Source organism: Zingiber officinale, chromosome 2A (assembly GCF_018446385.1).
Source record: "Zingiber officinale cultivar Zhangliang chromosome 2A, Zo_v1.1, whole genome shotgun sequence".
NCBI classification, from domain to species: domain Eukaryota; kingdom Viridiplantae; phylum Streptophyta; class Magnoliopsida; order Zingiberales; family Zingiberaceae; genus Zingiber; species Zingiber officinale.
Genome location: NC_055988.1, coordinates 427,765 through 449,577, shown reverse-complemented (window position 1 = coordinate 449,577; position 21,813 = coordinate 427,765). Strand labels below are relative to the sequence as shown.

At 38.6% G+C, this 21,813-nt stretch overlaps 2 protein-coding genes across 9 annotated transcripts in view; one reads left to right on the top strand and one right to left on the bottom strand.

Annotated features, from left to right (window-relative positions):
* The first annotated feature begins 539 nt into the window (after nt 1–539).
* Nucleotides 540–21,485, top strand: LOC122040419. 8 transcript variants are annotated; one of them, XR_006128602.1, is made up of 6 exons: nt 540–818; nt 1,307–1,374; nt 1,483–1,824; nt 1,942–2,080; nt 2,161–2,323; nt 3,034–8,720. XR_006128602.1 is itself a non-coding variant. In XM_042599731.1 (4 exons), exons 1-4 carry the CDS (start codon nt 765–767, stop codon nt 3,062–3,064), a joined length of 420 nt encoding a protein of 139 aa, XP_042455665.1. In that variant the 5' UTR covers nt 542–764; the 3' UTR covers nt 3,065–8,720. The 8 variants fall into 8 exon arrangements, 1 of the variants encoding a protein (XP_042455665.1); XR_006128601.1 differs by having other exon boundaries at nt 1,917–2,080; XR_006128603.1 differs by having other exon boundaries at nt 540–827; nt 1,917–2,080.
* Nucleotides 9,198–21,813, bottom strand: part of LOC122040420 (ankyrin repeat-containing protein NPR4-like) — a 31,366-nt gene continuing 18,750 nt past the window's right edge. Inside the window, exon 2 of the mRNA XM_042599732.1 lies at nt 9,198–9,460. Within this exon, the coding sequence (XP_042455666.1) occupies nt 9,312–9,460 (149 nt within the window). The 3' untranslated portion in view covers nt 9,198–9,311. The remainder of the gene's footprint in view (nt 9,461–21,813) is intronic.

Genomic DNA, 21,813 nt, shown 5'->3' with positions numbered 1-21,813 from the left:
TGGATATCCGACCCTATATCCAATGAAATATAAAATATAAATATAAAATAATAAAAAATAAAATATTTTAAAATGATAATAGACATTACTCATTACACGTTGTAATAGCTAATCGTCAATAGCTGTTACAACGTGTAACAACTTATCAGCAGTAGCTACTACAACGTGTAGCAGCTTATCCGCAGTAGCTACTATAACGTGTAACAACTTATCGACACTAGTTGCTACAAGTAGGGGTGATCGCGGATCGGGTTGGTTCGGTTATTGGGATAAAAAACTATCCGGCCCTACTAGATCGGATAATGTAATATCATGACCCTACATCCGGCCCTATATCTGGCGGATTTTGTTTTTTCGGTTCGGTTCGGGTCGGTATAAGCGGGTTGGTCGGTTTGACGGGTTGACTGCTCACCCCTAGTTGCTTGGCCCTTGCATATCCTCCGTTTGATCATTTATTTGGATAGATGCATCTATATCGTTTATATGTCACAATTTTTTTAAAATTTAAGGGGCATAAATGTCCCTTTAATGTTGTAAGCAAATGGTGAGTGAGGGCCCATAATTAGGGCAGAACCAACATCCCCCGCCCCGCAAGGAAACTCAGAAGTCTCAGCACTCGGCAGTAGCCGTTTCTCAGCAACGGTCACCTGCAGCCTCGGCAACAGCGCAGCAGTCTCAGCAGTAGCCTCCGGAATACAGCTAATATAGTTCTTAAACAGCGGCAAACTGAGCATTGTTTCCTCTCGTTCACTCTGGCAACGAGGATGCCGAGCGTTTGCCGGAATGGAGGTTACGGCGAGTGCTTCTCCATTAAAAGGGTTAGCATTGTGAGAGATTTAAGCTCCTCCGTTACTTTTCCTTGTATTTTTTTTTTTTTACTGTTTCCAGAGATTGACGAATCGAGTGATCATTAGGTTTCCTGGGACCAGGAAACCATCAATCGGAACCTTAGTGAAAGGGGATTCTTTTTTCTTTTTCTTTTTTTTTTTAAATCTCTAAGACATTAAAGCCAAAAACCAGATACTTGTGTCTTCCTTAGCAAGTTGATCTTCTTCCACTATGTTTTCTTATTCTCCTAGTATTTTCCGTTGGCTATTTTGAAAGTTTGTAATCCTTCTGAAACCGCCACAAGTTAAGCTACATGCAGTTGTCATCATATCTAAGGCTTTTCAGTTTGGTAGAAATATATATGAACTTCATTAATTTTCTTGTGTTTCTAATTTGTTTCCATAAATTGATGATTAAAGAATTTTGTATTATTATTATTTTTCAATTGACAAAGTCATCAACTTATAACATTTGACAGTATATCACAACATTAAAGGAACAATTAGAGCAATCAAGTGCTGAGACTACACCGAATAGAACACACAGGTTTGTTGTAGCCTTTTCAATTCATTTCTTTTTCGTCTTGAAAATATTTGATTAGAAACAAATATTTTTTTGGAAAGAAAGTGCAAGTCATCTATTATGTCTTAACAGGGGAATGCTAGTGGGAAATTATCATAAAAAGGAGATAACTTTGGCATTGTTCTGTTAAAGTTTTTTTGATGACAATGAGGAGAGGTTCTGTTAACAATGGATTTGTTTGGTTGCCCCTTGTCGTGCACACAGCCGTAGCCACCAGAGGCTAGAAAGGCTGTTCCTACTGTCTTTCTACTTCTCTTGCGCTTCTGTGTCTCTCCCTCTATGCCTCTCACTGTCACTATTTGCGAGATAGAGAGGTGAACATACTTCTTCGTCCTATCCGTGGAAAGCTTGGGCACTAGAACTCCTCTAATTCAACTTGTCGTTCCAAGAAGCAAGCATACTTCTTCCTTCTTGGTGAGTCTCTCTCTCTCATTTCTCTTTCTTTATCACATCCACACAAAAAATTGTACATTTGCTAACTTTCCCTTTTTTCCTCATGCATTGAGTGGACCCTTGGATGATTGTTTGAAGCTGTTGAGAGGCCAGTGGGATGAGCAAAAGCTGGTCGGTCTCCTCACCTCAAAAATCTGTCATGGGGACGACACAACTGCTGTTCTAAAGGTCTATGATGCTGTCGGTGCTTGTTTTCTTCAGAGACTCATCTTAACTGGTAATTCTTGGGACCTTTTCCTAATAACTTCAACTTTTGTTTATTTTCTCATGATTCAAGTTCCTTGGGTTTTCTTTTAGGTATGGGAAAGGGATCTGGTGGGTTTGGTAGCGCCGAGGATAAAGGGCCATATTTGAGGCTCTCCATCACCCTTCTTACTGCATTGTGTCAGATGCCAGAAATTGCTTCATATGAGGAAATGGTCTCTAAAGTTCCTCTTGTAGCTGAAATAGTTACAAAATCGTGAGTTTTTCATTTTGGTTATTTTTCTTTTAAAATCTTCAGGTTGTATTGAGTAATTTCTATGTCAAAGAATTCAGAATTTTTTGCTATGTAATATCTTATCTTGTTGTGATACACATGATTGATTTTCACGTACTAATTGTAGACGCAGTTATTTGAGTATTTTATTTAATAATTTTCTGGACTTATTTTTTTATACTCTAGCATTCTTCATCCGGTATTGTTGTCAGTATATTTACAACAAATCGCTACATGATCAATTCTTAGCTTTGTCTACTTGTATCAGTACAGAAAATGGTTCGAGTACATACCGATATTTTATCGCATACTTTCCTTGTGGTTGCCATTGGCCAACCGATTTACCTAGTTATGGAAAACATCCTTCTTTTATCCGTTACTCATGGATACTCATCATGTTTGTTCTTGTTATTTTGTTCCTCAAAGATAGCAAAGCTAGCATCACACGAATGTTGATCATATCTATTCTTGTAACTTGAATAACTACAATCGAAGTTTGATGTTATGCTTCTGTACCTTTGTTTGCTGATGTTTACAACAAATACTAAAGTTCACATTTCATACTGTTTTCAGATGGAGCAAAAGTATTTTTATTTTAAGTTATATAATGTAATCCCTCTGTAATCTTCTATTCTGATGTTGAGTTTTGACTGCTTTGCTTGCACTGAAACTAGTTTGGGTTTTGGATGCAGGTCTGACCCTTGTCGCTGTTGCTTCGGATAGTGGAAGAGCAAAGTTTTATCAACCTGGAGTCAATTACCTGTTGCTCTTGCTTTGGATGCAGGTCTGACCCTTTTTTTGAATACTCTAAATGGGACAATACTTTTATCTTGCGGTAGTCAATTACTCAAGGAATTCTATATTTTTGGAGTTTTCTTTTCCCTTCATTTACCGTGTTATGTTGAGGTGGAACACACTATCATCAATTAATTTTGTAATGCCTTGTTTCTGCTCCAAATGTTCTGTAGGGTCTCGACTACAAAAAAATGAAAAGGCGCGGTATTTAATGTACATGATCAAATGCTTGGTTTAATGTGGTAAGACATTTAATAAGCTGTAGGCGTTCTACGCTTTGGAACGCGAGCACGTCAAACCACCTTAAATGCAGGGGTGTGCTGGCGACGTTTTTAACATCAATTTTAATCTAACGGTGTGGGTATGATGACATATTTTTACTTCTAGATCCAACAGTCATCTTATAATACCACGGAGAATGAAAAGTCACTTCTTAAGTTATCCTTGCCAAAGCTTTTAATGGTGGCGATTTGATGGTGGCTGTTTTTGTCTAGCACACTCATCGGATGGTAGAGAGAAGATCCCTACAATTGATGAGAAATTGTGCGATACCACCATCATAGTCTTCTACTTCTCGTAACTATTTTTGCTGCCTTTCACTGTTGTATTCTTGCGCTCTTCTCCTTTCTCCATCATTTGTGCCTTCTGTCCTTGTAAAGATAAGTAAGTTGTGACTCCTTCAACTGAATTTTTCCCTCCTTTCTCTGCTCTTCCGCTTCCTTCTTTTATCCTTTGCAACTATGATTGTTGGTAGATCCTTCATTAGGTGGTATGAGACTCAATGGGTGATTTTCCTTGAGGTTGCAGGACCAAACTATGGGAGCTTTACGCCATTTCGTTAGACAATGAGATTAGGATTCCCCAACGAGATCATCGACATAACATTCCTCCTCCCGGTTTTACTACTTTCTTCTATGGTAAATTGATAGGCGGCTCAAGGTTTCCCATTTCCTCTATACAAGATTTAGCTCATTATTTTTGTATCTCCTAATCTCATCTACATCCACCGTATGATTTGCTGCGTATCCATCATCTTCCGGATATATGACATTCCCCTTAACGAAGTTATCTTCCAATATCTTTTTTACATTCAGCCTGCCGAACCTGGAACCTTCATTTTACTGCCAGGAATAAATGTAAATTTTTGGGTAACTGTCCAACTTTCAACAAAGCATGGAAAGATCGATTCTTTTTCACTAAACTACCTAAACCCTATATTTAGCCTACTCTCTCGCTCGACGAACTCCACAATCAACTTAAGCTGGGAGACTACAAATCGGAGACAGTGTACTTGAAGACGACCTTCATTTTTAAGGACCTAATGTTCAACGCAATCCTCTTGGTGAAAAATGAGACGTTGCTTCATCTGGTCGGGTTGAGCCCAAAAAATGTAGCTTGGGTGAGGTTTTAATGTCTAGTAGATTTCTTTTTATATTAACTATCCTTTCTTTGTCTTGCAAAGTAAACTTTGTATGACGCTTCTATCAGCAAGAAACTGAACTGGGAGTTAGACTTTCCAGCGACCTGCTCATGTTGATGAATAAAGCTAGGGAGTCTCATTAGGTGTTAGTTTCTCTTCCTTCTCTTGTATCCAACATTGTTAATAGTGAGGGTTTGAGTCAATCGCTGATACCGTCATTCATGTGATGCTATATTCTCCGGTAATCGCAACTTCTACCCAAATGAATGATCTAACAGAGTCACTTGAGACAAGTGCTCCATTAGAGTTTTGCTCTCAGGAAAAAGGGATGATCATACGACAATCATCCCCTCTTAATCTTTCTGCCCCTAATGGGAGTCAAGGGCGTATTTACGAAGCCAAGGTCTAGGAGAAACATCATCGCCTCCAAATATATCATGTGGACGACCTTGCAGAGGTGGTTGCTGAAGGGGAGAGCTGTGAAGAAGAAGAAGAGATTCGTTAGACCAATTAAAGGGCATGCTTCAATGCCTTCCTTCAGGAAGAGTGACCCTCCTTTAGCGGGGGAAATTTGCCTTATCCTCAAAGACACAACTCCGGAGAAGCATTGTCAAATGCGGAAGCGAGAGCTAGGGATAACCCCTCAAGCCACTAGCCAATCGCTTCCTCTCCCCCATATGCCAACTAAGTTAGAGGCTTTAGGCATTGGTCAGATGTCTCCTCCTGTCGACGCTGAACAAAGTTCCCCCTTTAACTTGGCCTCTCTCAGACTTGAGGCAGCCAATAGACAGAGGGGACTCAATCCCCCTCTTGAAGAGCAATTGAAATATTATAAGGAGGTTCTGATACCTAGCATGAGTATTCTTAAGCTAATGGAATGCTCAACTTTCTTTGATCGGAAGGTATCACATCCTCCTTATAATATTTTAATTGCTCTTCAAGAGAGGGGCTGAGCCCCTTTTGTTTGTCGGTTGCTTTAAGTTTGAGAGAAGCTAAGTTAGAGGAGGAATCCTGTTCAGCGTCGATAGGAGGAGACACCTGACCCATGCCTAAAGCCTTTGTCTCAGTTGGCACATAGGGGAGAGGAGGTGATTTACTTGTGGGTTGAGGGATTATCCTTAGTTCTCGCTCCCGCATTTGACAACGCATCTCCCGAGTTATGTCTTTGAGGGTAAGGTGAATTTCTCTCGCTGAAGGAGGGTCACTCTTCCTAAGGAAGGTGCTGAAGCAAGCTCTTTGAGGGGTCTAACAGGATCATCTTATTCTTTGCAGCTCCTGCTTCAACCACCTCTGCAAGGTCATCCATAAGAGATATTTGGCCTCCAGACTCTCGATAATGTTTCTCCTTGACCTTGACTTCGTGAATCTGCACTTGACTCCCACCAGGGGTAGAAAGGTTAGGAGGAGATGATTGTCGTAGGACTAACCTTTTTCCCTGAGAGTGAAACTCTGATGGAGCTCTTGTCTCAGGTGACTCCGTTAGATCAGTCGCATGGGTAGAAGCTGTGATTGTCAGAGAATATAGCATCGCATGAGTGGCGGTATTGGGGCTAACTCAGACCCTTCACTATTAATGATGTCAGACACTAGAGAAGGAAGATAAACTAGCGCCTAATAAGACACTCACCTTTATCCATCGACATGAGCTGGTCGCTGTTGGATGTCAACTCCCAGTTCAGTTTCTTGCTGATGGAAGTGTCATATAAAGTTTTATTTGCAATACAAAGAAAGGATAATTAATACATAAAGAAAATTACTAGACATGAAAATCTCACCCAAGCTGTCAGTCAGCGGCATATTTTTTGGGCTGAACCCGACCAGATGAAGCAAAGCCTCATTCTCCACCAAGAGGATGACGTTCAACATTAGGTCCTTAAGAATGAAGGTCGTCTCTAAGTACACTGGCTCCGATTTGTAGTCTCCCATCTTAAATTATTGTGGAGTTCGTCGAGCCAGAGAGTAGACCAAGTATAGGGTTTAGGTCGTTTAATGAAAAAGAATCGATCTTTCCATGCTTTGTTGAAGGTTGGACAGTCACCCAAAAATTTATATTTATTCCTGGTAGTAAAATGAAGGTTCCAGGTTCGGGAGGCCGAATGTAAAAATGATAATGGAAGATAACTTTGTTAAGGGTAATGTCATATATCCGGAAGATGATGGATGCGCCGCAAATCATACGGCAGGAGTGGGGTTGCAGTTGAGATACCGAAATAATGAGCTAAATCTTGTATGGAGGGGATGAGAAATCGTAAGCCGCCTATCAATTGACCATAGAAGAAAGTAGTAAAATCGGGAGGAGGAATGTTAGGTCGATGATCTCGTCGGGGAATCCTAATCTCATGGTCTAACGGAATGATGTAAAGCTCCCGTAGTTTGGGTCTTGCAGCTTCAAGGAGAATCGTCCATTGAGTCACATACCATCTGATGGAGGATCTACTAGCAATCATAGTTGTAGAGGAAAAAAAAGCGGAAGAGTAGAGAAATGGAGAGAAAAATCCAGTTGAAGGAGTCACAACCTACTTATCTTTGCAGGGATAGAAGACAAAAGATGGAGAAAGGAGAAGAGCGCAAGAACACAATAGTGAAAGGTAGCGAAAATAGTTAGAAGAAGGCTAACGGTGGTATTGCAGGGATCTTCCTACCATCTGATGAGTGTGCTAGACAAAAACAACCACCATCAAATCACCACCATTAAAAACATTGGTAGGGATAATTTACGAGGTGACTTTTCATTTTCCGTGGTATTCTAAGATGACTATTGGATCTAGAAGTAAAAAAGGTGTCACTATACCTCACTATTAGATTAAAATTGACGTTAAAAATGTTGCCAGCACACACCCCTGTATTTAAGGCGGTTCGGCGTGCTCGTGGCCCAAAGCGGAGAGCGCATGCAGCTCATGAAATGCCTTACCACATTAAATTACCAAGTATTTGATCATGTACATTAAATACCGCACTTTTTCGTTTCTTTTGTAGCCGAGACCCCACATAACATTCGGAGCAGAACCGATGCATTACAAAATTAATTGACGATAGTGTGTTACGCCTCAGCATAACACAATATATGAAGAAAAAAAAGAATTCCAAAAATATAGAGTTCTTGGAGTAATTGACTATCATAAGATAAAAGTACTGTCCCACCTAGAGTATTAAAAAAAAACAACAAAGCATAAAGCTTACTTATCTACTTTAAAGGGCAAATACAGAGTTCTACAAGAAGTAGGTAGGAGTGTAATGGAGATAAATCCTTTATTGATACGATAGAATCTAGAGTTGCCGCAAGATCCATTAAAAGAGGTTCACAAAAGAAATCACAATTTTTATGATAAAATCTGATGTAAGCCTTGCAGAACCATTGGATTAAAGTTTTCTAAGCCTTTTTCAGCAAGAATTCTTGATCAGACTAGATCATGAAATTAGGTTATGGATGCGATTTTAACTTGGTAAGTTGTATCCATCGGGTTTAAGCAGAGCTACCGGTGATATGCCATATAACAATTTGAAGTAATCTCAGATGAACACTATGTAATTCTGAGTATCAAAGATTCAAAGCTATTTTTATGAAATTTATCTGATATATCTCATTGTCTTAGTAACCAATGATTGCACTAATCCAACATTTTCTTAGCCTTTGATATCAACATAATTGATAATGCCCATCTGATTCAATTAATTAATCAATAGGGTCAACTTATTTCAGTCAGATAGGAGATAGGTTGACTTTGGGTCGACCAATAGCCTTCATCTTAGTTGGAGTCAATTTACCAAGTTTAAGACGTCCCTTGAGTGATGCAAGCGGAGAGGATACATTCAATGTCCTATAGCAGGATTTAGTCAGCATGGTTATAAAGAATTTCAGAAGTAGTGCCTACAAGCTAATTTAGGCAAATTATCTAGGACATTGGTTGCCTTTTCCATTTCGTTTTTTTTAATGAGCGGTCTTAAATGGTGATGGTGAAAAGCACAATCAATTGACATGACATATTAAATATTATGTACAAAGTATTAATGAAAGATAATTAGCAAAGAAACATATTGTGCACTACTTTCTGCCCTCAGTCTCTAACACTGTCTTTCTGCCCTCCTTTATTCTTTCAATAGAATGGTTGAGTCTCTCTATTGATATCAATAGCCTGCTCCTTTGCTTGGGGGAGGCATGTAGTGCAAAAGAAAAGATGGCAGTTGCAAAGGTATAAATTTCAGTATATCCTCGTAATTTAATGTTCCATAAGCATAGTAATCCATTGAATACACGCGTGTGTGGCACGCTTACGACTAAAGATGTTTGCCAATCAACACAGACCATGTTCCTTGTAGAAACTCTACTCTGATTGTGAATTTTAAACTCACAAGATCTAGTGAATTTTTTTTTTTAAAAAAAAATCATATATGCAAGTGCCAATATATTAGTGATAGCAAACCAGCATCATAGCTATCGACTTCAATTTAACTCACTCCAAGAAGTCATGTTTCATATTTTCCTTGTATATTGACTGTAACTCAGTGCTTCTACCAAAAATAATTAATTTATATTTCAGTGTTTATAAGACTACATAGTATTAGCTTAAAAAATATGACTTAGTAGACCTGGGAGGAGCAGTAGAAGATTTACTATCTGCAATAGAAAGAGAATACTTGAAATACAAAAGAAGAGAAAGCTAACACCATATATTGAAAGCTTCCTAAATGAATAAATTGTTGCAGCTAACATAAGCAACTCGAACCAGAGCACCAGAAATGTAATATGTAATACATTTACAATGTACCTCTGTCTGGTAGCATCACTATTGCTAGATCAGCATCCACAAGGGCTTTAACAACTTCACAGTTTGTGCCCGTCACAGCCATATGCCCCTTCTTATCTGTCCTCCTGGCAAGATGCGGATCCTTTCCAAGCAATGCCTCTACAATTATTAGTTTTATTTAAAGTTTTCATTAGATTAATATTAAAATTGTAGACAAATTATTATTGCTCAACTAATGCATTGGTAGCAGAGTTTAGAGTGCCAAACATGTAGAATTTGAAGTGTAAAAACAAATTGTATCGACACTTTAGAATAATAAGCTCAATACTCATCTACATCATATAAGGCAGTAAATAAACAAGAGTATCAACTTATTTCATTCATATTTCATCTATTTATGGCATAATTAACACACTATTTATAGGATGCAACACCACTCATTTGACATTGGAGCAAACCATTGCATATTGATCTAGCAAATGTTGAAGGTACATAGTAGTCCAAGGAAGTATTGGTATCACTATCGACTGAATTTTAGACCACAAATAATAACACAATTACAAAGAAAAGTACTAGAATTTAATGATCTCTTAGTGTCGCCGGCGATGAAGAGACTAGATCTGTGCCGGCGACACTGAGCAGAGGAGATGAGGGTCGGTGTCGGCAGAGGAAATCGCGTGAGGAAGAGATCTTCTTTCCTTGGCTCTCGTCGGCCGGCGAGGATGGATTGGCCGAGAGGAGGAGCCGGCGGTGCTCTCGTGGCGGTCGGCTGGCGACGCTAGGCAAAGGAAGTCGGCGTTGGTTGTGGTGGCCGGTGGCTATCGAGGCCACGAGCATAAAGAGGGGAGAATCGGCAGAGGCTCGGACTCCTTGGCCGATCACCTTGTACACGAGGGAGAAGGCGGTTTTTGTGGCGCCGGTTGGGAAGGGCGGTTAGGTCTCGGCAAAGATGAAGAAGAGGGCGCGTCGGGGAACGACTCGGGCACGCGGGAGAAAAAAAAAAAAGAAAACGGAGAAGAATAAAAAAAAGAGAAAAACAAAAGAAAATAAAATATTTCCTCGCTTAAATTGGGTACTAAACAGGTTTCCCCGAGGCTCCGTTTTATCCCCGTAAACTCGTGCATACGGGCTCCGAAATTTTTTTAAAAATTTCGAAAAATTCTCTTAAGATGATATGCCCATTTTTGGTATTTTACAAAAGTTTTCATTAGATTAATATTAAAATTTTAGACAAATTATTATTGCTCAAGGAAGGATTGGTATCACTATTGACTGAATTTTAGACCACAAATGATAACACAAGTACAAAGAAAAGTACTAGAAACATGCTTTCACCTTTGTTGATCTCTTAGTGTTTCAAAACATAAGAAGGAGCTAGGAAACTGCCTCTCCTCTCGCTTACAGATTCTTCTCGCCTTCGCCTTCGCCTTCTTCTAATTGCTCCTGCATTGACGACGGTGCTTCATCGCTCGACCTCCATGCCAATCAAACACTCCAGTGGCAAAAGGAAGAAGAGAAGAAGGAAGAGTACCTCATCAAGCCCCTCAACTGAAAATATAGAAGAGAAGAGTAACTCATCCAGTCCCTCAACTGAAAATATGGAAGAGAAGAGTAACTCATCCAGTCCTTCAGAGTGGACGACGGTGAGGATAAAGCTCGATATCCTTAGATGTGCTCTGTGCAACGGCCATCTCATCCCACTATCTACCAGGTCCTTCTTCGAGTTTATATGTTGTTGATCTTTTGTGGTTCTTCCCGAGTTAATATGTTGTTGATCTTTTGTTGGGTGTTAAAATGGACACTTTGCAGTTTGAGAAAGGATTTATAGTTACATGTCCTAAATGCCGGAGGTGCTCCTCCTCAACTCCTGGATTTATTCGAAACTACGCTCTAGAACAAGTGATAGAGTCTTTATCTATCCGTTGTTCTCATTCTATCCACGAATGTAAAGAATATGTCCCTTATCTTGAGGATTCATTTCAAACCATGAAAAGGAATGTAGCTATCTGTCTCGCCCTTGCTTTGTCAAAGAATGCTCTTTCAATGCACTATATGGAGTCCTGGTACAACACCTTACGACGGAGCACAACTTCACAATTCACAACTTCAGTTATGATATCCCACTACGAGTTTCTATGAGTCTAGCGGAGCCATTACTAGTGCTCAATGCAAGCAATGACGACGACGGCGACATCTTTGTGCTGCTTAATATGTTTGATAAATGTAAATGTTCATATCATAACATGAGGGGCGACGGTGAGGATAAAACTCATCCAGTCCTTCAGAGTGGACGATGGTGAGGATAAAACTCGATATCCTTAGATGTGCTCTGTGCAACGGCCGTCTCAACCCACCTATCTACCAGGTCCTTCTTTGAGTTTATATGTTGTTGATCTTTTGTTGGGAGTTAAAATGGACACTTTGCAATTTGAGAAAGGATTCCTAGTTACATGTCCTAAATGCCGGAGGTGCTCCTCAACTCTTGGATTTATTCGAAACTACGCTCTAGAGCAAGTGATAGAGTCTTTATCTATCCGCTATTCTCATTCTATCCACGAATGTAAAGAATATATCCCTTATCTTGAGGATTCATTTCTATGTGTCTCGCCCTTGCTTTGTCAAGGAATACTCTTTCAATGCACCATATGGAGTCACTGGAGTGAGGTTTAGGGTTTTAGGGTTTAGGGTTTTGGGTTTGGGGTTTAGGGTTTTTAGGGTTTTCGGGTTTAGGAGTTAGGGTTTAGGAGTTAGGGTTAGGGTTTCGGGTTTAAGGGGTTCGGGGGTTGGGGGTTGGGGGTTGGAGTTTAGGGTTAATGTTTATGGTTTTAGGGTTCGGGGTTCGGGGTTAGGGTTTATTTCTGAATCTCAACTGCAACCAAATTCTTACCGTATGATTTGTGACGTATCCATCATCTTCCGGATATATGATATTCCCCTTAACGAAGTTATCTTCCATTATCATTTTTACATTCGGCCTCTCGAACCTGGAACCTTGATTTTACTGCCAGGAATGAATGTAAATTTTTAGGTGACTATCCAACCACCAACAAAGCATGGAAGGATCGATTCCATATACTTGGCCTACTCTCTAGCTCAACGAACTCCACAATCAACTTAAGCTGGGAGACTACAAATCGGAGCCAATGTACTTGGAAACGACCTTCATTCTTAAGGACCTAATGTTTAACGTCATCTTCTTGGTGGAGAATGAGGCGCTACTTCATCTAGTCGGGTTGAGCCCAAAAAATGTGCCGCTAGCCGGCAGCTTGGGTGAGATTTTCATGTCTAGTAGTTTTTTTTTTTGTATTAACTATCCTTTCTTTGTCTTGCAAAGCAAATTTTGTATGACATTTCCATCAGCAAAAAACTAAACTGGGAGTTGACTTCCACCAGCATCAAGGTCATATCAATGGATAGCTGGGGTGTCTCATCAGATGCTAGTTTCTCTTCCTTTTCTGGTGTCCGACTTCGTTAATATCGAAGGGTCTGAGTCAACCGCCAATACCACCACTTATGTGATGCTATATTCTCCGACAATCGCAGCTTCTACCCATGTGACTGATCTAACAAAGTCACCTGAGGTAAGTGCTTCATCAGAGTTTCGCTCTTGGGAAAAAAGGTTAGTCCTACAACAATCATCCCCTCCTAATCTTTCTATCCCTTGTGGGAGTCAAGTGCAAATTCACGAAGGCAAGGCCCAGGAGAAACATTATCGAGAGCTTGGAGGCCAAATATCTCCTGTGGACAACCTTGTAGAGGTGACTGCTGAAGAGGGAGCTGCGAAGAATAAGATGATCCTGTTAGACCCCCCGAAGAGCTTGCTTAAGCGCCTTCCTTAAGGAAGAGTGACCCTCCTTCAGCGGGAGAAATTCACCTTGCACTCAAAGACACAGCTCGGGAGATGCGTTGTCAAATGCTGGAGCGAGAGTTTGGGAAAATCCCTTAAGCCACTAGCCAATCGCCTCCTCTCTCCTATGTGCCAACTGGACAGAGGCATTAGAAATTGGTCAAGCGTCTCCTCCTGCCGGCGTTGAACTGGATTCCCTCTCTAACTTGGCCTCTCTCAGACTCGAGGCGACTAGCGAATAGAAGGGACTCAGTCCCTCTCTTGAAGAGCAATTGAAATAATATAAGGAGGATGTGATACCTTCCGATCAGAGAAAGTTGAGCATTCCATTATCTTAAGAATACTCATGTTAGGTATCAGATCCTCCATATAATATTTTAATTGTTTTTCAAGAGAGGGATTAAGACCCCTCTGTTCGTTGGCTGCCTCGAGTCTGAGAGAGGCTAAGTTAGAGGGGTACCCTGTTCAGCGCTGGCAGGAGGAGATGTCTGACCAATACCTAAAGTCTCAGTTGGCACATAGGGGAGAGGAAGCGATTTGCTAGTGGCTTGAGGGATTTTCCCTAGCTCTCGCTCCCGCATTTGACAACGCATCTCCCGAGCTGTGTGTTTGATGGTATGGTGAATTTTTCTCGCTAAAGGAGGGTCACTCTTCCTTAATGAAGGCGTTGAAGCAAGCTCTTTGAGAGGGTCTAATAGGATCAATTTATTCTTCGCAGCTCCCGCTTCAGCAGCCTCGCTTCAGCAGCCATCTATGCAAGGTCGTCCATAGGAGATATTTGGCCTCCAGACTCTCGATAATGTCTCTCCTTCGTGAATATGCACTTGACTCCCACCAGGGGCAGAAAGGTTAGGAGGGGATGATTGTTGTAGGACTAACCTTTTTTCTCAAGAGCGAAAGTCTGATGAAGCCCTTGCCTCAGGCGACTCCGTTAGATCAGTCACATGGGTAGAAGCTGTGATTGTCGGAGAATATAACATGAGTGGCAGTATTGGCGGTTGACTCAGACCCTTCACTATTAACAATGTCAAACAAGGAAGATAAACTAGCGCCTGATAAGACACCCCTCCTCTATCCATCGACATGAGCTGGTCGTTGTTGGAGTCAACTCCCAGTTCAGTTTCTTGCTGATGGAAGCATCATATATAGTTTGCTTGGCAATACAAAGAAAGGATAGTTAATACAAAAAGAAAACTACTAGACATGAAAATCTCACCAAAGCTGTAGGCCAGCGACTTATTTTTTGAGCTGAACCCGACCAGATGAAGCAACGTCTCATTCTCCACCAAGAGGATAGCGTTGAACATTAGATTCTTAAGAATGAAGGTCGTCTCCAAGTATACTAGCTCCGATTTGTAGTCTCCCAACTTAAGTTGATTGTGGAGTTCGTCGAACCAGAGAGTAAGCCAAGTATAGGGTTTAGGCCGTTTAATGAAAAAGAATCGATCTTTCTATGAGGTTGGACAGTCACCCAAAAATTTACATTTATTCCTGGCAATAAAATGAAAGTTTTAGGTTCGGGAGGCTGAATGTAAAAATGATAATGGAAGATAACTTCGTTAAGGGGAATGCCATAATATCCGGAAGATGATGGATGCACCGCAAATCATATGGTAGTTGGGTTACAGTTGAGAAACCGAAATAATGAGCTCAATCTTGTATGAAGGAGGGCATGGGAAATCTATCAATTGATCATAGAAGAAAGTAGTAAAACTGGGAGGAGGAATGTTAGGTCAATGATCTTGTCGGGGAATCCTAATCTCATGGTCTAACGGAATGGCGTAAAGTTCCCGTAGTTTGGGTTTTGCAGCTTTAGGAAGAATCGTCCATTGAGTCTCATACCACCTGATGGAGGATCTACTAGCAGTCATAGTTGCAAAGGAAAAAAGAAGTGGAAGAGTAGAGAAAATGAGGGAAAAATTCAGTTGAAGGAGTCACAACTTACTCATCTTTGCAGGGATAAAAGATAGAAGATGGAGAAAGGAGAAGAGCGCAAGAACCCAATAGCGAAAGGTAGCGAAAATAGTTAGAAGAAGACTCTAATGGTGGTATTTCACCGTTTCTCTATGTCGTCAATTGTAGGGATCTTCCTACCATCTGATGAGTGTGCTAGACAAAAACAGCCAACATCAAATCACCACCATTAAAAGCTTTGGCAGGGATAACTTATGAGGTGACTTTTCATTCTCCATGGTATTCTAAAATGACTATTGGATCTAGAAGTAAAAAATGTGTCACCATACCCTCACCGTTAGATTAATATTGACGTTAAAAACGTCGCCAGTACACCCCCCTGCATTTAAGGTGGTGCGGCGTGCTCGCGGCCTAAAGCGGAGAGCGCCTGCAGCTCATGAAATGCCTTACCACATTAAATTACCAAGCATTTGATCATGTACATTAAATACCGTACCTTTTCTTTTCTTTTGTAGCCGCGATCCCACATAACATTCGAAGCAGAACTGAGGCATTACAAAATTAATTGACGATAGTGTGTTACGCCTCAGCATAACACAGTATATGAAGAAAAAAAAATTTCCAAAAATATAGAGTTCCTGGAGTAATTGACTACAACAAGACAAAAGTACTGTCCCACCTAGAGTATTCAAAAAATCAACAAAGCATAAAGCTTACATATCTACATTAAAGGGCAGATACAGAGTTCTACGAGAAGTAGGTAGGAGTGTAATGGAGATAAACCCTTTATTGATACGATAGAATGTAGAGTTGCCACAAGATCCATTGAAAGAGGTTCACAAAATAAATCATAATTTTTATGATAAAATCTGACGTAAGCCCAACAGAACCATTGGATTAAAGTTTTCTAAGCCTTTTTCAGCAAGTAAGAATTCTTGATCAGACTAGATCATGAAGTTTGGTTATGGAGGCGATTTTAACTTGGTAAGTTGTGTCCATCGGTTTAAGCAACGCTATCGGTGATATGCCATATAACAATTTCAAGTAAACTCAGACGAACAATATTGTAATTCTGAGTATCAAAGATTCAAAGATATTTTCATGAAATTTATCTGATATATCTCATTGTCTTAGTAACCAATGATTATAGTAATCCAACATTTTCTTAGCCTTTGATATCAACATAATTGATAGTGTTCATCTGATTCAATTGATTAATCAGTAGGGTCAACTAATTTCAGTTAGACAGGAGATAGGTTGGCTTTGGGTCGACCAGTAGCCTTCATCTTAGTTAGATGGCTAATAAACTGACGGAATATGGAGCACGAGGACGCTTTGATATCAAATTGATGTTGCCTGAAAAAAGCTAAGGTATCATATTAATGCAGAACTGATCGAATCAAATTGATGAGATGATATTAAAACAACTCATCTAGTATCAAAACTACTAAACATCCTAAAATAAGATAATTACCATCTTGAAATATTAATTGTATATATAAAGGTATGGTGATCAATATGATTCTCTTCTTACAACCCAACAAATTCTGACACTAATTTTATGAGTTATATATATATATATATATATATATATATATAAACACTTTGTAACCAGTGTCACTATCTCAACTATGGGGTCAGAGAAGTAATCAAATGTTATTGCCAAGTACTCATTCTGAGGAATGAAACATGTACAAAAATGTTTGTTGCGTGCATCTTCTCGATGACATCTGTGAAGCCAGTGATAAAGGAGGCTATGTCAATGACAATTGAAGATCACAACAAATTTTTTGCTTTCACTAACAGTTGGCTTTTGAGCATCACTGATGGTCTCCTCAATAGTCAGCACACAAGTGTAGCCAGGAATTTGCTTGAATGCAAAGAGGACTTGAATGTCATTAGATTTGGATGAAAACTTGCTTATTTGGTTGTTTGTCGAAATTAGCATTTGACAATGCACTAGAGATCACATCTACTATTCCAAGGCCTTTCTTTGAATCGAGATAACTAGTATTCTGCACGAACATGAATTGAATGATATAAATCTGTAAAGAAGATGTTCAAATGCAGATATGAGCAGATGTGTCACTGTGTGTCTGATTCGTAAGATATAATGGTCTGAAAATTGATTGACCAACACATGATGGTCGAGTAGGTTTATGCATTCCAAACCGACTTTACCTGAAATGCTCATCCATTTATCGTGTTAACTAGGAGTTATGTTGACTTGGTGTTATATATACCAATTGGCACGGTTTCAGTTATGTATAGGACTTGGTATGCACATGAACGGGTACTATGCATGCTATCGACTATTCAGAAAAATGAGATTTCATCTAGATACACTACTGCCGAACCCTCTCTATTTATATATAATATTGATAAATATGAAATATTTCATATTTATTGATTAGTCCTTGACATCCCTCTCAAAAATGATTCAAATATATTATAGAGATCGGCTTGTTATAAATATATCTGATTGAGAGGATATCCAGTTTAAGACGTCTCTTGAAGGATGCAAGCAGAGAGGATACATTCAATGTCCTAAAGCAGGATTTAGTCAGCATGGTTATAAATCCTTCACTCCCTAAACTAGTGAACGATACTTCAGCAAGGATTAAAGAATTTCAGAAGTAGTGCCTACAAGCTAAGTTAGGCAATTATCTAGGACATGGGTTGCCTTTTCCATTTCGATTTTTTTAAATGAACGGTCTTAAATGGTGATGGTGAAAAGCACAATAAATTGACATGACATATTTAATACTATGTACACAAATGGATGCTGAGATGGTTCATTTGGTATTAATCCATGCAAGCATAAAATCTGTAGAATAGCCCAACTAGAGAGACAAAGTATTAACTAAAGATAATTAGCAAAGAAACATATTGTGCACTGCAGATCTAAGAGACTGTCGCTGTTGATGCAAGTCTTGAAGAATTGAAACACCGAGCTCCTCAGTCTCTAACACTGTCCTTCTGCCCTCCTTTATTCTTTCAATAGAATGGTTGAGTCTCTCTATTGACGTCAATAGCCTGCTCCTTTGCTCAGTGGAGGCATGTAGTGCAAAAGAAAAGATGGCAGTAGCAGAGGTATAAATTTCAGTATATCCTCGTAATTTAATGTTCCATAAGCATAGTAATCCATTGAATACACGCGTTACGACTAAAGATGTTTGCCAATCAACACAGACCATGTTCCATGTAGAAACTATACTCTGATTGTGAATTTTAAACTCACAAGATCTAGTGAAAAAAAAATTTTAAAATCATATATGCTAGTGCCAATACATTAGTGATAGCAAACCTGCATCATAGCAATCGACTTCAATTTAACTCACTCCAAGAAGTCATGTTTCATATTTTCCTTGTATATTGACTGTTTCTCAGTGCTTCTACCAAACATAATTAATTTATATTTCAGTGTTTATAAGACTACATACTATTAGTTCAAAAAATATGACTTAGTAGACCTCTCCCTCCTTTGCCTCGTTTTCATCTCTAGCCCACATGATTGTCTTTTCTATTTGCATCGCCTACCTACTATCATATTTGTTAAACTCAGCAGAACCCAAAACAAATCAACCAAGTTGGATCAGGATCAGCAAGTGCTAATACGATTATGGTTGATATCTCGGATATATCTACTGGGGTTGCTGGACTAGTGGGGGGAAAAAAAAACAGTAATCACAGATATCTGAGCAAAAATTTGTGTCGTAATATTTCTATTCGAAAATAATTAGAGATTAATTTTTAAGAAAGATGATTTTATTTCCTATTTGTAGAAAAATTTTAAATTTTTTCGACCGTTTCTGAATTTGTTAACAAAATTTATATATTTTTATTTAATGATATTTTGCGGCGTGATTTTTGCAAAATTTATTTTTCTGTGAAAACTTATCATGTTATCCATCATAGAAAAAATTTTCTTAATTTTTTGACCGTTAAATTATTTTTTATAAACTTTTTAACAAAAATTATATTTTTTTATTTAAAAATATTTCGTAGAGTTTTTGAAAAAAATTATTTTTCTATGAAATATTATCATCTTCTCTAGCCTTGAAATTATTTCTGAAATCTTTAGATCGTTATTGAATTTTATATGAATTATTTATCTAAATGCTAACTTTTAATATTAAAATTTTTTGAAAATTTATTTTTTATGTGCTCTATTATATTCTCAAAAAAAAATTTACTATATTTTGAGTTTGGAAATTATTTTTAAGTATTTTTTTAAATATATATAAATTTATATCGAAAATTATTTATTATTGCTTAAATCAAATTTCATAATTTCGTGAAAATTTTATCACTGTCTTGGATAAGAATGTTTTACTGTTATAAATATTTTTAAAATTTTTCAATGATAATATATTTTTAAAATTCGTTCTTCAAAAACTAGTTTATAAATCACAAAAAATTTTGATTTTCGAAAATTCTTTTCCAAATCTTTTATGTCTAGTTTACTCTAACTTGATTTGTTCACATAAAAAGGGGAGATTATAAGTATCTCGTGGTAGTTTTATGTGATCAACCAAGTCAAGTTAGGTCCTGTTGTGGTTTGATCCCTGTGTCTAAGTGTGAAGGAACTTAAGAGCATAGGGAAGTCGAGCGAAAGACGTAGCTAGCGAGGACGGTACGAGAGATAGTCAACGAGATTGATACGTCTGAGAGACCAGGCGCTGTGGAAGAGTACACTGGCGGATGAGAAGGAAGCGCGCGGTGTTTCCGAGAGACGAGAGCCTAAAGCAGAAGGATTGCTCGAGAAGGCTGGAAAATGAGATCGAGTGAGCATTATTTTAGATGGCTAAAATCACCGAAGCGAACGGAATCGGAATGGGGAGAAACCAAATAGTCAACAAGTTGTTGACTGTCCAGGCGCCCGGACCCCCTAGGTGCTCTGAGGTCGGCGAGTGCCCTCGTTAAGCAAGGGGCTGAGTTAGCACGGTCTGGGTACAAGGAACAATTCCAGGCGCCCGGACCAACAAAGTCTATCCCTACCAAGCCGTTGCGATCTGTTGCGGTGTGGATAAAGTTTTATCCACACCCAGGTACCCGGAGCCTGATTTCAGTAGTTTAACATAACACTTGAAAACGATATTCTTATTATTTTACATTGTAATCTAGTGCTTAAACTGCTGTAAAAGGCTTCTCCGCTTGAAGGATATTTGATAGTGAACCTTCAACCAATGAAAATGATAAGATGCTTCTTTCTCCATTATCTTATTTTAAGAAAGTGGTTAAAATCTAAGTGGCAATGGATAATGAAATTAGAATCTGTTATGATGAGGTTAAATATACTTTTAATGGAATTTTATGTAGGTAAAACTTTATATTTAGATGATAGGTTATCAAAGTTTGTAAGAGTTAATTTGAAGACTTAGCTAAATTATCTATTTATATGAATCTACGTCATACTCTTTTTGTAAGAGTTAATTTGGAGACTTGGCTGATCATGTGGTGTGAAATTGTGATTCGAGTTCCAAAGTGAGCACGGGCTATTGTTAGTCTTTCTCCATCCTTACCTAGCATTCTAATAGCCATTTACTCATTTTTCATCAATTGAAAACTACACCTAATTGCTCTTCAATATTAGTATATAAGTCTTTATTTTATCCTAGTATTTCCAGACATCCCTCTCAACATGACTTAAGACTTTTTAAGTGTCATTATGTACCTTCAACTCTGCTTAGCTAATTGACAAGATTTATGCTATAGTACATTAAGACAACTTTAAACTAGATATTAATTTTTGAATTTTTACAAGGAAAAGATCTAGAAGTCAATGGTTATGCTTGAATTTGGAAAAGATCTAGACGTTGTATAGATTACCACTCTCACACTGTGTTGATCACCATCTCATGTGTCAATAACCATCTTGTCCTTAGGCAATAGACCAGCGTGATTGTCCAAAACAAAGATAAAACATCTTTAAGAACTTTTAAGAAGAAAAACAAAGATAAAAACATGATGGATGACAATCTAGCAGTTTCTACACTGAGCATGTGGTTAGCCACAACAGAATCAATGATTCAAAGGCTTGCTAGGCAATCAAGAGGACTTGTTATATACTCCTTCCTTGGTGACTTCATGATTCATTGTTGTTTCTGTGTGTTTACCTTGTGATATTGAATAGATTGATGATAATGCATTGGGTAGATAATTTTATAGACAACTTACATTTTTATTATTTTTGAAAACACTTTAATACCTATACTGATAATATGCTCATTGTTTCCTGTACTTTAATTACTTTGCAGCTTCGGTGCTTGTGTTGTTGTTGCACAAGGTGCAATGCAAAATGACATATTGAGAGAGTTTGGACATTGAATGCCGACTCCATATATTTATGGGCAACATGTATTGAAGACGAAAAAACATGTTCTTATGAGATGTATTTACCAGATGAATTTTTATTATTTCTTCCATTGAAGAAGACAAACTATATCTTAAGAGTTTTTCCAGACCAAGCTTCATCATGTTGACGTGACCAGCTTCATTTCACCTGAATACTTTGGCAAGTGACAACACTGGTCTCATCTCTAGTTTAATCCCATTTTCAATTGCATTAGCTTTGGCTTAGAAAGCCATGCATTGAGGAGAAAGGAAACCTCCATAACCAAGTCCAATCGTTATCTATGCTTATGCGCACACTTATCATGAGGTTTTACCCTATTTTTTAGATGACAATCTATTAACTGATTTCTTTCTTTTCTATCACTTTATAGTGGATTCTGAATATAGGTTGAAG